Source organism: Pan paniscus, chromosome 7 (genome assembly GCF_029289425.2).
Source record: "Pan paniscus chromosome 7, NHGRI_mPanPan1-v2.0_pri, whole genome shotgun sequence".
Taxonomy (NCBI): Eukaryota; Metazoa; Chordata; class Mammalia; order Primates; family Hominidae; genus Pan; species Pan paniscus.
In genome coordinates, this window is record NC_073256.2 from 135,523,791 (window position 1) to 135,537,261 (window position 13,471).

Below are 13,471 nucleotides of genomic sequence, written 5' to 3' on the forward strand. Positions count from 1 at the left end.
CCCAGCAAGCAATGCTTACTGGAAAAGTCAATCCGACTGGTCTCCTCCAGGCCCTGGACGAGAGAATTCAGGAAAGACTGGCCAGTGGTTGGAAGACACACACAGGGCCAGAGATGCTAGCCAAGCAAGACATGAAGGCATAGAGCAGGAACAAAGGAGCCTGGCCCAGGTATTGTGGTGGGTCCTGAGAACTTACGAGAGCAGTTTCAGTTCAGTTTCTGTCCCATATCCCCTCACAATAAATCCCAAAACTTAAGGTAGCCCAAATGATTTTCGGTTCTTTGCAACATAAGGGCCTGCTGAACCGGCCGAGGGAGGCTTCCCAGTAGCTGAGCTCCACTCACACACGGTGTCCCTCCAAATGTTACCCTCAACTGGTGAGGACTTAAAAGTCAACTGGAGGCGGGGTGAGGAGGCTCACACCTGTAATCCCAGCACTTTGGGAGGCCGAGGCAGGTGGATCACGAGGTCAGGAGATCGAGACCATCCTGGCTAACACGGTGAAACCCTGTCTATTCAAAATACAAAAATTAGCTGGGCGTGGTGGCATGCACCTGTAGTCCCAGCTACTCGGGAGGCTGAGGCAGCAGAATCGCTTGAACCCAGGAGGCAGAGGTTGCAGTGAGCTGAGATCGCGCCACTGCACTCCAGCCTGGCGACGGAGTGAGACTCCATCTCAAAAAGAAAAAAAAAAAGTCAACTGGAAAAGAGATCACCTGCATTAATAGAGCAGTCAACCTGGGAACCTGAAGGCCATGGAGTCAAGGAAGTGTCTGACTGCCCCAGGGATCCCCCTCAACTGCTTCCACCCGTACCCTACACACGTGCAAGCCCCAGCTTGAAGACCCCTGTAGGTCTTTATAGAAACAATGGCTGGACTTCCAGGGCACCTACCACAATTTCCTGAGGACTTAAGTATCAAAGTAGAGATAAGTTATTGCTGTGGCTTAGTTGGGAAGAGCTAAGTTTCGAAACTAAATGAACCTCTGTTGTTGATTAGAAAATAGCAGGAAGATGAGTTTAATAATACCACCACCCTGTAGAACACATTAACGTTTACAAGGTACAGTCTCACATACTCCACCTCATTTGACCTTCTTAACGACCCTATGAGACCAGTATTATGATCCCCATTTCCAGATGTGGAAACTGAGGCTGAGAAGTTAAAAACCTAGTCCAGGAACTTTGGGGGATCAGCTACTGTTATGGTGCAGGGCCACAGGCTCTCCCTTCTAAAGGGCTTCACAGAAGACAAAAGGGTACACAAAAAGAGGCTGTGTATCCTCACAAATTTCTCCTTTTCTGTCCGTTTTTAAATCACTGAGAATAGTGCCTCCTTTACACTTAAAATCCCAGGCCTTACTTAGATGCCCAGAGGTCAAAGCGACCTGTCCAAATTTACCTCCTATGGTCCATGGAGTCAACAACCAAAGAGAAAACAGAAACAAATCCTTGATAAACTGCATACAATTAGCTAGAAGAGTAACATCTACCTAGGTAAGGCCTGCAGATTCTGAAATCCCAGGCAAGGTTATATGCACAGTGCTTGGAGAGAAGTCTAGGGATGTCTGCTCAGTAAGAGACCAGGGAGGATTTTGGCTGGAGAAAAACAAAACTTCAAAGAGAACAGAGCAGTGGAGCTTCAAAGGCCCCCTGGCAGGACCAATTAACACCTACAAATGTTTATCTAGGCAGTCATTTAATGATGGCTACTTCACTAAATGGGTGTTCACCTTAAAAACAGCTATAGCCCAGAATGGGATTGGAGTGGGGAGTTAGGGAGGACAGGACAGGAAGTTCTATATTGTGTTTTGAGAGAGAGATCCTAGTCAAGAAGAAAACACTCAACAAGGTGAAACCCCTTACAGACTATTTCTAATGAGGAAAAAAAAAAACAAGTTAAATATGTAAGAAGGCTGGGTGCTGTAGCTCACGCCTGTAATCCCAGTACTTTGGGAGGCCAAGGTGGGTAGATCACCTCAGATCAGGAATTCAAGACCAGCCTGGCCAATACAGCAAAACCCCATCTCTACTAAAAATACAAAAATTAGCCGGGCGTGGTGGTGGGTGCCTGTAATCCCATCTACTCGGGAGGCTGAAGCAGGAGAATCCCTTGAACCCAGGAAGCGAAGGTTGCAGTGAGCCGAGATCGCACTACTGCACTCCAGCCTGGGTGACAGAGCAAGACTCTGTCTCAAAATAATAATAAACAAATAAAATATATGTAAGAAAATGTAAATGGTTAAACAAACTCTGGTCCAGCCATGGGTTAGAAAAAAAAAAATCACACCTTAAAAATCCTATTTTCCAAACAATTTACTAGAACAGAAAAATGCCCTTGGATAATGTTAGGAAAAAAAATAACATCCAAAAATACATTTAAAGTCTGACTTCAACTTTACAAAACTGACAGACTAGAATGGTAAGGTGAATGGGCAGGAGTTTGTTTTGTTTGCCAAAGTAGCCCCAGCTCCAATACATAAGTGTCTGGCACAAACAAGACACTTAAGAAAAATGTGTTGAATTCATTATTTACTCACCATTAATTAAATAATAATTAACCTATCTATCCAGGGTACTTGGATATGCAGAGACAGAGCCACATAAACATATAGGTATATATATGTGCTAGAATAGACTGACTACATCAAAGTTTACCAATAGTGGCTAACACTTATAATAGAATTAGGAAAGAAATTTAATTATGTATTCCAATCTTCTGTATTTTCCCAATCTTCCACAGAGGCTATGCATCCTTTTTTTTTTCTTTCTTTCTTTCTTTCTTTGAAAGACAAGGTCGGCCGGGCTTGGTGGCTCATGCCTATAATCTCAGCACTTTGGGAGGCCGAGGTGCGCGGATCACTGAAGGTCGGGAGTTCAAGACCAGCCTGACCACATGGAGAAACCCCATCTCTACTAAAAATACAAAATTAGCCAGGTGTGGTGGCACATGCCTGTAATCCCATCTACTCGGGAGGCTGAGGCAGGAGAATCGCTTGAATCCGGGAGGAGAAGGTTGCGGTAAGCCGAGATCGTGCTATTGCACTCCAGCCTGGGCAACAAGAGGGAAACTCTGTCTCAAAAAAAAGAAAGATAAGGTCTTGCTCTATTGTCCAGGGTGGAGTGCAGTGGTGCCATCATCAGTCACTGCAGCCTCAATGTCCCAGACTCAAGCAATCCTCCCACCTCAGTCTCCCAAGTAGCTGGGACTACAGGTGTGCACCACCATGCCCAGCTAATTTTTTTATCTTTAGTAAAGATAACATCTCACTGTGTTACCCAGGCTAGTATGATCTAGAACTCCTGGGCTCAAGCAATCCTCCCGCCTTAGCCTTCCAAAAGTGCTGGGATTACAGGCATGAGCCACTGTGCTCAGCCTGTGTATAACGTTTATAATTTTTTAAGCACTGTTTTTCTTTTAAAGAGCCTTAGGTCCTGGAGGCATTGGGTGTGGTATGTTCCAGAAACAGAATATTCCCATAGGCCTTTCATTTCTATTCTATTGGATCACAATGTCTACCTGGGGCAGCAGTCACTCTGATCCCCATCCACCTGCAGCGACATCTCCAGGGTTCACTTTCACTTAAAATCACAGAGGGACACCCTGCAGGATGCTATCAGTAGGGGAAAGGTCACACAGACAGAATGCTAATCAGCTTCCTCACTTTTCTTAGAAGAACCCTAGGAGAGAATTACAAGCAGAATCTACATAGAAACAATTCCAATGCCCCTTGAACAGAAGAGTTGAAGGAGTTCAGTGCTTAAATGTCAGGTTTAGGGGCCATCTTTATGACATCTCTGAGCCAAACTTTTTCCTCGGGAAACATGTTCATAAAGTAAAGCAATGGAAAAAAGATCCATATACAAACACCTGACTCACGCTTCATGTATTAAAAGTTAATATGTAACAGGTAGAAACTCTGTTTGATTCTTTAAGGTGGTAACATTTTGTAGAAGAGAATGGACTTTGGAATCCAAGTACCCAGGTAGGAACCCTGCCATTTTCTCACTAGATGTGACACTGAGCTTGTTACTTTACTGTCTCAGGGGCCTACATTCTAATCTGTAAAATGGGGATATAACCTAACTCACGCTGTTGTTGAAAGGTTCTATGAACTAATAAAAGTAAATTCAAATAACAGGTACTCAGCAAATCTTCTAGTTTGGAGGGAATCCTGTTTATTACAGGAGCCTGGTCAAGGTGGAAGAGCTTTTAAATAAAAACAATTATAGGTTGAATATCTATTATCTGAAATGAATGCTAGTTATCCCTTATCTAAAGAAAGTTAATTCCGCACAACCTGAAGCGTGTACATGTTCCATGCAGGGGGCTGGCACACCTGTTCTGATGACATGGCCACTGCATACAACATTCACATTATGACCTCGAGAGAAAAAAACCGCACTATTTTCTTCTTCCAGAGTATGAAGGAAGCGCTAGGTAATTATTACATGGCAATAGCTACTTCTCAAACACCTTGTTCAGAAAATACCTTGTTTCAAATACACAATTTAGGCTGAGAAGGACTTGGCCTAAAATGCTTGAGACCAAAGTGTTTCAAATTTTGGATTTTTTTAGATTTTGAGATATCTGCATTGTATACTTAGAGTTGGACATCCCTAATTCAAAAATCCTAAGTCCAAAATGCTCATGTCAGTGGTCAAACGTTTCAGATTTTGGAGCATTTTGGACCTTTGGATTAGGGAAGCTCAACCTGTAGTTATTAACCTCATGGAAACATAAGCTTCTGTGTTCATGTTTGAACATGAAACATGTCCAGAAGCCTGCAGAAGCCAATGACCACTTTGTCTCACCTGGTTCATTCTGAATATGCAGTGCTGCAAAGCAAATGCAGTGAGGTAGCAATAAATGTTCTTCTCTCCGAGAAAAGAACAGACAACTTGGGCCATAAAACCTGGGTTTTAGCCTCAATTCAGCCACTTACAGGCTGCGTAGCCTCAGGCAAGTCACCTTACCATCGTTTGCCTCCGTTTACACACCAGCAACATAGCCTGAGAAGACACCTTCAAGGTGGTTGTGAGCAAAGCAGCCAGGCCCTACCAAGCACAACTTCTGCTGTGACATTGGCATATTAAAGGTCATTATTGGCAGGAGTTTCTAGCACTGTGTTCTGAGAAGGCAGATCCTCAAGCCTTCTGACAGAAAGAACTAACACCACCTGCAGGTGTAGCATCTCCCCTTTTGCCATCCAAAGTTGCTGTCACAGTCAGGGGGACCAAAGGTGGCCTCCAATGGGCAGGACCCGCCCAAACCTTAGTAACAAGCCATTATTTGTAGAGTAAAATCCTGCAGGCCCCTAGCTTAGATCACAGACTCCACTGGAAACCCTCATTTGCTAGGCTGAATTCAGTAATAATACAAATGTCCCTGAAAGTAGCAAATAACACCCCAACATTTACTTAGGGATTCCTTGTGATTGAGGTTCTCAGGTGCTCTCCAGAAAGCAGGTTTAGAAAGAGGCGAGAAAGGAAGGAGAGAATCAGAATCTCGGTGTCAGAAGACAAACTTGCCAACTTCATAATTTTCCATAGGGCTGGCCCTACCTTATTTTTTAACTGTGCTAACTGGGTTTATGTTAGAAATGCTTTTGTGCTATTGTACAACCGTGGGGAGAAAGGTGCTAATATTTTACATTTAAAACCCGAGAATCTCAATTCCCACCTTTCATTTTGGAGAAGGAAAACATTCATCTAAGGTTCACTGCTGGATCATGAACTTGCTCAAGGTGTCTGTTAATACAGTTTGGGATAATGAGGAAAAAAAGAAAAAAGTATTTAGCATTTTTACTTGCCTTGCACATATTTTCTTTTTGCTGTAAGTGCATGTAATTCAACTTATTGTTCAGTCAATGCACAGTCTATTCCCTAAACCCCTTAGGGCCAAATTGAAAGGTTCAAAAAACTCCTACTTAGACTAAACAGCTCCATAGACCTACCCAACTAAACAAACAGGCAAAATGTAAACTCCCAGAGCAAGAGTTTGTAAGTCTGAGGATGCCCTCAGCGGGAGGTGTGTGTCAGCCCCTGAAACCACATAACAAATTGTGTACATGCTTTTATTTATTTACTTATCATTTATTTTTGCAAAGGTTGTCCTCCAAGTTTTCATCAGATTACTGAAGAATTCTAAGAGAAATCCCATAACAAACACCATTAATAAGGATCTCCTTGTGGCTGGTGAATTTTCAAGGGTGCCTGAGAATAGAAATGAAAGACTGCAGATCAAGGCAAAATTCAGGGGGCCTGCATTCTGGTGCTACCCTTGTCACTAAACAATTTTCTTGCCTTAAGCAAATCCCTGAAACGTTCTGTCCCTCAGTTTCTACATCTGTAAAAATCAGGATGTTGGAAGCTGAATGATCACTTACCTCCAAGACCCTTGAAGATACCAGGATGGTGAGGTACAGTGTTAGCAAACACAGAAAAAGGGAAATACCAAAAAGAATTGCACACAATCTTGCCTGTTCCCAGAAAAGCTTTAAATATTCACCCTTGCTTTCCTTGGAGGGGGTCAAAGATAGAAGCCACCTCTCCTTTCCCTCTCTTTCTTCTATTTCAAAGAGCTGAATCTAAAGTTTCACAATAATGCCCTTTGTAGGGATATGAACTATGAAGTTCATGCAAAAGTACAATAATTCTATAAGGATGCATAAGTAGCTGAAAGAACATAAAATACAAAGAATTTCTCTAAAAACATCACTACAACTCATCTAATTACTGCAATGACTTGTTTTAGCTGGCATTATCCACATGTGTTAAAATATATAACTGATAAAAAATAATTACAGCTATCATAAAAATTGATATTTTAATATAATCCTGAACGTCTGGGTCAAAAAATGACAAAAGAAATTTATTTTCTCTCTATTACAAGAGAAAAGTATTTTCTTTCATTCCTTGTAGCTTTTCTATACCTTTGTAATCAACGTCTAATTTTCACAAAGGCACTGGTGAGACAGAAGTCATTGCTCTTTTAGCACTAAATTCTTTATCGACACATAATATTCTATTTCACCAAAAGCAACCTTTTTTTAGTTGAAACATTTGTATATACTCTATATTCGTATATACTCTAACTTGACCATAATACCATAAATTTTCAATCTAGTCATCAGACCCCATAAAGTTTACTCCAAAGGAAACTTACAGGTGATTGCTTGAGGGAGCAAATTAAATTGAAGCTTTTTTTTCCATGGACACTTGCTAATAAGCTAGATGAAAACTGATTGTGTTTTTACAAGCCATTACCAAATGAGTGCTTAGAGCACCCCTGAAGCAGTCTGAAACCCACTCTGCAAAACCCAAACTAATGCTCAAGGTGACTAATCAAAAGTCACACCATGAGTCAGTATGAGAAGTCAAACTTACACAGATCACATCTACAGACCTAACTTCAATATCGCCTCCACCTAAAACGCTAGAGAGACTGGCATATCTTGACTTGAGGAGTTCTGCATCTCACATATCTAAGGCCATCTTTCAGAAAGCATCAATATAAGTAGCACAGTAGTTGCTCTTACGCCAGAGCACGACACACGTTGCTTGCTCTGCTAGCGTATCTCCAAATTTGAGAGTTCTTGCTTCATCTTCATGTGTTCCAAAACCAATAATAAATGGCAATAAAGTTTGTAAGCACCATTTCTCAAAGACAAATAATTCTGCTAACCCACTCAGAGGAATGAGTCAAAACTCCAGGTGTACCAGGCGAGTGAATGTAAACCTTTTGCAGCACCATCCCGGGCTACATGCAAGTTTAGGGCTGGAAGGTATGCCAAAGGGGAACATAATGAAAATCCAGAAGTGTCCCTGCTAAAGAGATCCCCGCTTGGGAGAAAGAGCAAACTTGCTTTTCTACTAAATGCCACTTTTCTGATCAGACCCAATCCTGAGGTCCTGACCCCTTGTGGTCTTTAAACATAAACCAAAGTGTGGGTGTCATATTTCTTGGCCCGATCACAAAGAGGTCAAAAATTAGTTAAATTTAGTAAAAATTAAAGTTTTAAAGAAACCAACCCCTCCCTTCATTGCTGATCTCTAGAAAATGCTTCCATTCCACAGAAAATGTAGAAACGTAATATTTATTTTGGGAATAAAAGGGTAAGAAAGATATTATTCACTTGGATTAAGGGTATTTTCCAATATATATAATTCAAATTTCCTAAGCTGAAATCTCGGCTTTAGCCCTTTTAGAAGGATGAAGAACAGAATCCTTCCACAGAATTCTGTGAGACTGCTTTAGAAGACACTGAAAGGTTAGACTTCATCTCGAGTTACTCCACCATAAACCAGACAAAGAAATTCCTGAAAGGCTATAAGCATTTTTTTCTTACAAGCACCCACAGGAATAGGTCAATGTAAATGTCGTATAAACAAAGCAGTTCATTACTAACCATAGCTTAAATGTCTTTTATGAGAAAACTGTAATCCATTGCAACTGCACATTCATACATAACTGCCCCTGGATGAGAGGAAAATATGGATTCATAATTGATCTTAGTCTCTGGCTTTTCTTATGCCTGAAAAGCAAAAGGTATTGGGGGTTGGAAAGCTGAATCTGAGTGCTTGATACTTTCTCCTTCACTCTCTATGATCAAGTCTTGGAGGACTTTAATTTCCCTTCCAATCACTCCTATAGAGGCCCTAGTGTCTGAAAAAATGCACAGACGACAATCAAACCTTTCATTTCAAGGCCAGTTTCCCACCATACCCCTTCCTGTTCCAATCAGGTTTGTGAAACATTTCCCCTATTCTGCATTTCATGAATCAATTGCAAAATCTGCCAACCTCTGCCAGTTCCTCTTGTACTCAGCTGAGAGGTTCCCCTTCCTTCCCTGGGTAGCACAAGGCTGCTCTGGTTTTTAACTGGCGTAACGTGGAAATGCACTGTAGGAACTCACTAACTCTTTCACAGCCAGATGTAAGTGAGAGTCTGGGCGGCAACCCCACCTACTAGGAAACTGGTCCACCAAGCTCAGGATAAAGCAGATTTGTGGAATTTAGCTTTGACTCCAAATCCCGTGTCAGTTACTGTCACGGGGAAGGAAAAAGGAAGAGTGAAAAGGTCTACAAAGTAACCAAATCAGTTACTTAGCAACTGGACAAAACTTGCCTCACTACAGAGGGTAAGGAGGCATCTCACACCCATTCAAAGAGTAACAGTCTACAATGTACATGCAAATAGACAAAGACAAAAGGGAACGGGAAATCTAAATTAGCAACTGGAGTTTAGACAGTGAGACTGAGGCCCACATTTAAAAAAAAAAAAAAAAAGTTTGTCCTAGGAAAGAGACAGGACATGTACAGAAATGAATGAATTAATAAATGAATGAATGAATGCATGCATGCATGCATGCAAAGCCACAGGCCCAACAAGTTTACAGTCTCCCTTCATAAAAGTCAATGCCATGGGGGAGAGAGGAAAGGGCCACACAAAGTTCGATACAATTTAAACATTTCCATGGCTAACATGAATTACAGGCTTACAGAAAATGTGAAGTTGGGAAAAATCCTGGGAGAGTAGGTACCCCTGCTCATGAGAAAAGCAAACAAAAGCATCACTCTTGGTGGAAGGTCTCTGGACTTTGGGTAGATCACAGCCTCTCCGGGTCTCTAGATATCCTCAGAAACACCCTCCAGTACCCATGCCTGAAATGCAGTTACTAAACTTGGATCTAACCCCGACTCTTAACAGGAGACACGCCGCCCTGCAGGTTTCCTAAGCAAGAAGGAGATACTGTCACCTACTTGGCTCGAGAAGGTGCTCCAGGCTTTTCAGTTTGCCCGAGGAGCTCCAACTCTCTGTCCCCAGCCTCTAGCTGCACACCCGAACCGGATTTGCTCAGTTCCAGGCTCAAAGGGGAAGGAGGACTGAGGGCTCATCCGCCCTCACCCCATCCCCCAACTTCACACCTGGACCAAGGCCGGCAGAGCCCAAGGCTGACTCCCAAAGACACGCCAGCCCAGACACTTACTTCTCATACTCGGTGTTGTCTCTGTCACAGCGAGAATCCTTGTGCTTTTGCCAGTCTTTGCCATGCTTGCAGGTGGTGAGGAGCACAACGTCCTCCCCGTTATGGACGTGATATAAGGCATTCCTGGTGTCTGATCCTATCCCTGTCAGGTACCTCTTCCCCTTGAATACCAGCATGTACTTCCTGAGAGGAGGGATGGTGTTGAACTTCAAAAACCCCCTCTCCCCTCCTGTCCTGGGATGATCCTTAGAAAAGAGGGGAATAGAAACATCAAAGTTGGGTCGGAAGTTTTCAGTACTGATGCTGGCTTTGGCCAGCATCGCCTGGCCGATGTCAAACCCCACGTCCTCGGTGTAGTCAGGCCAAGTGCCGGAATATAAATTAAAAATTAAATGATTCCTACCATTGTTCCACAAGTGGAGACTCTGCACTTTGGATCTCAAATTGTGCACATACTGAGGTGACAACTGGTCTCTGTCTAAAGTATCCAGACTCAGGACAAAGAGGCACGCCTGGCTGGGGTCCGAGGTGTAGAACCTGGAGCCCTCGATGGCCGCTAGAATGTTTTGGTAACTTTCGGCGATTTTCTCCCCTTTTTGCTGCGGGTATACGTAGACTTTGAAGCCGTTTTTCTTGCAAAGGGTGAAATCGAAGCAGGACTCCATGCGGCACTTCTTGCCTTTGTAGATGCTCGAGTTGGCATCTCGCTTCTGCCGGGGGGAAATGTGCACGCTGGAATCCTCGTTTTCCAATTGATCCCAAGGAACGAAGGGGCGCAGAGCGTCCGGGAAGCGGGGCCAGAAATGATCCGGACTGGGGTGGTGCAAGCCATTCCTACCGCTGTGCTCTTCTCTCCGGCTGTGGCTCCTCGATGCCCTAAACTGCAAGCCTCCGAAATAAAACAAAAGGGCGAGACAAGAGCCAGCTGAGAGCAGGATGAAATAGCGTTTTTTGGCCTGCATGTGTCCTGCCTGGGTCAAGAGGATTGTAAATAAACACAAGAATCACCCAAGTTTCCCAATCAACACTTTCAGCTCCAGTCCGCCATCTTCCCGCCTGTAAAGACTTCAAACTCTCCGCTCCCACCTTCTCTGGATGCCTTTCCCCAAGCCGTGGACTGATCCAGCGCATGTGGGCGATTTCTTTAACTTTCTCCCCTTCGGTCTTTCATCTTTGGGTTGCACAATGCACGGGAGAGAGCGGGGCTGAATATCTCGCACCCAGGGCGGGCGAGCAGCGGACTGTAATTTTCTTGCATGCAACAAGACGGAGGAAAAGAAAGAGAGAGGGGAGAAAAAAAAAAAGCTCCCGATACCCAATCAATGGCAAGACGAAGTGATTGCCTTGCCTCTCGGATTCCTCTCGGCAGCGTGGAAAATGAGCCCCGGGAAGGCAACTTCAACTCATCCACCACTCTCCGTGCAGAGCACTCCGGTTCCAACAAGTCAGCCGATCCCGGGTTCAGCCGGCTAGTGCATCTTGCAGCTGGGGCGCCGTAACCTCACAAATCCCTGCATCTCTCTTTATTCCCTTCTGCAGCGGCTCCAAGACTCCGGCGGTGTTTACTCCTGCGCTCGCGGGGCCGGCCCCCGGGACGCGCGGCGGCCCGGCTGGAGGCGGCGGCGGCGGCGGCGCTGGGTGGCGGCGGCGGCGCGTCCTCCCCGCGGGCAGTGCCGGCCCCGAGCGGCGCTTCGCAGGCCCCCGCGCGAACGCTGCCGATCGCCGCGTTCGGTCGCCGAATGTTACCCGGTTCTGAATGTTACACTTACACATTCCATTCCCGACACGACAGCGCTGACCTCATCCATCCACGCAGCCCGCGCTGCCATTGGCCGAGCGTCACGTCCGGGGGGGGCGGTGCTTCCGCTGCGCCCATTCATAACCCCCGGCCGCGGGCCGAGGCGCGGGCGCGGCGTTGGGGGCGTAGGGGGCGCAGGGAGCCGGGGCTCCCGGGTTGCGAGCTGCCGGCGGGCTGCCGGGCAGGTGGAGCGCGGGACGGCCCGGTGCGAGCCCCGCGGCCCCTCGGCGCGCCCAGGCCCGGATCTCGGCCTGCGCCGTGCCGGGGACCAGAGGCGCCTGCGGAAACGCGGCGGCCGGGGAAGGAGGCACCGGCAGGGGCCCCGTGCCGCGCGGCCCCGGGCGCCCTGGAGAATCTGGTCTCCTGGGCTGCCTGCCGGAACGCCTAGAGAAAGATGCTTTGAAGGAGGGAAGCAGGGAGGAAAGGAAGACTTCATAGAAAGCGACCGCCGATCCGAAAGCTGCCTCTCCCAGCCCTCCTTCCACTCTCCGAGACTCAGTATTTCAATTTTCTGTTAAGCATTAAAACAATCTCCCCTTACTCCTCCCCTACATAGCACATTTTTTTAAACCAAAGAAACACCCCAATGCCCAACAATAAAGAGGAATTATTACAATCAAGAGGAATTGTTGCAATTCTTCATGCCTGCCTCTGTGCTAGGAGTGTAAGACGGCTATCCTAAATCCTCATTATCTACTTAGGCAGCCTTGCCTGAGCCCCCTCTGTCTTTTATGAAGAAAGCTTCCAAGAGATCCAATCACAGAGAAAAAATAAATTTTCTAATGGCTGCAGGGAAACCAGTTAACTTAAGCTTGCCCCAGTCCTCAAAGTGATGTTATTCTCTTGGTGGTGGTGGTGGTGGTGGTGGTGGTGGTTTTAAAGATATCTCTTAAGGACATATGACTGGTAGAATTGCCAACTGTCCCAGCTATAGAAGGAACACTTGCATCAGGAAAACTACCTTATTTACAATTAGTGCCAAATAGTTGGTCTTTCCCTCACTGACCTCCCACTCCTTGGCCCAAGCTCCTGCCACTCCCAATGGAAGAACTTCATTGGATAACTCAGGTAACCGAGGAGCAGTCCCGCTAAAGATCCTCCAGGTCCACAAAGATGTGCTAGGCTCCCAAACAGTATCTCTGGTCAAAGTCAAACTCCCTGGCCTCAGATCCTGAACACTGCTTTACAGAAAACACCTCCCACCCTCTGGCCTAGCTAAAGTCTCAGGGCTCGGGCAAGCTGGACAGTTGCCTAGGGCAGCCGGCTGTTTAGTGATTGTTTATTATGGGAGTGACTGAGAGCTAGGAGCAGACACTTCCCAGCTTCCCTCAGGCTGCAAAAACCCCAGCGGGGTGTGGATGAAGGGCAGGGTTATAACAAGGCAGTATGAAATGATAGAGTGGAAAGTTTCAGACCTCTGTTGTTTCAGATTTGTTTTAATAAAGCAGGGAAGGGGCATGGGTGGGACATTACTGTACATTCCTGAAGCCTCTCCCTATTTCTGACCTGCCAAAGATGAGACAGCTTTTCCAGATTTGACTTGAACCCCCTGCACAATGTAGAGAGGCCTGGGACAGGAATGAGGATTCAGTCATCTTCCAAATACAGTGACAATGATGCAGATAAAGGCAGTGATTGAAACCACATGTGACCCAAAGCTCCCCCCAGCCCAAGTTGCTAA

The 13,471-nt window shown here is 45.5% G+C and overlaps 1 protein-coding gene across 1 annotated transcript in view; it reads right to left on the bottom strand.

Annotated features, from left to right (window-relative positions):
- The window catches only part of EXT1 (exostosin glycosyltransferase 1), a 314,469-nt gene extending 302,724 nt beyond the window's left edge, over positions 1-11,745 (bottom strand). The window contains exon 1 of the mRNA XM_003823327.5: positions 9,993-11,745. Within this exon, the coding sequence (XP_003823375.1) occupies positions 9,993-10,954 (962 nt within the window). The 5' untranslated portion in view covers positions 10,955-11,745. The remainder of the gene's footprint in view (positions 1-9,992) is intronic.
- Positions 11,746-13,471: the final 1,726 nt, after the last annotated feature.